At 63.4% G+C, this 664-nt stretch overlaps 1 protein-coding gene across 1 annotated transcript in view; it reads right to left on the reverse strand.

Moving 5' to 3' along the window:
• The window catches only part of TBL3 (transducin (beta)-like 3), a gene marked incomplete at its 5' end in the record, with an annotated part of 6,551 nt that overhangs the window by 551 nt on the left and 5,336 nt on the right, over positions 1 to 664 (reverse strand). The window contains one exon of the mRNA XM_010135114.1: positions 419 to 577. Coding sequence (XP_010133416.1) covers positions 419 to 577 — 159 coding nt within the window. The remainder of the gene's footprint in view (positions 1 to 418; positions 578 to 664) is intronic.

Here is a 664-nt window from a genome sequence, read left to right on the forward strand (position 1 = left end):
CCCAGGCGGAGGGGTCCACCCTCGGGTCACTGCTGGGCCTCCTCTGGCTCCGCTCCAGCAGCTCCGTGTCTCTGCTGGGCTGAGGAGCCTAGAGCTGGACCCAACCCTGCACGGGGGTCTCCTCAGAGCACAACAGAGGGGCAGGATCCCTCCCTCAAGCTGCTGCCCCCGCTGCTGGGGATGAGCCCAGCAAACCAGTGGCTTCTGGATGGGAGCGCATGTTGCCAGCTCCTGCCCAGCTTTTCACCCCCCAGAAGCCTCAAGTCCCTCTCTGCAGGGCTGCCCTCCAGCCCTGCATCCCCAGCCTGTGCTGGTACTGGGTGCTGCCCTGACCCTGATGCAGGACCTTACACCTTGGATGATTCACAATGCCAGAGGAGCCCTCAGGCTCTCGTCCCGTCCCTGCAGCGCGGCTCACCGGTGTAAGGCAGCAGGGACTCCACGGCAGATTTAATGCCCGAGTACTGCAGGAGGCTGTCCGGGGCTTCCTGCTTCAGGAGGGTTTCAATGACAGCCTGGGCCTCGTGGCAGTTCCGAGAGTTCGTGTTCCACGTCACCAGGAACGTTAGCACAGCCTCTAGGGAGGGAGGAAATTGGTACCTGCTGGCCGTGCCATGGGCACTGGCACACAGGAGATGCCGGGTCAGAAACCACCTCTTCTGCC

The sequence above is a fragment of the Buceros rhinoceros genome, unplaced genomic scaffold (genome assembly GCF_000710305.1).
Source record: "Buceros rhinoceros silvestris isolate BGI_N320 unplaced genomic scaffold, ASM71030v1 scaffold19984, whole genome shotgun sequence".
Lineage (NCBI taxonomy): Eukaryota > Metazoa > Chordata > Aves > Bucerotiformes > Bucerotidae > Buceros > Buceros rhinoceros.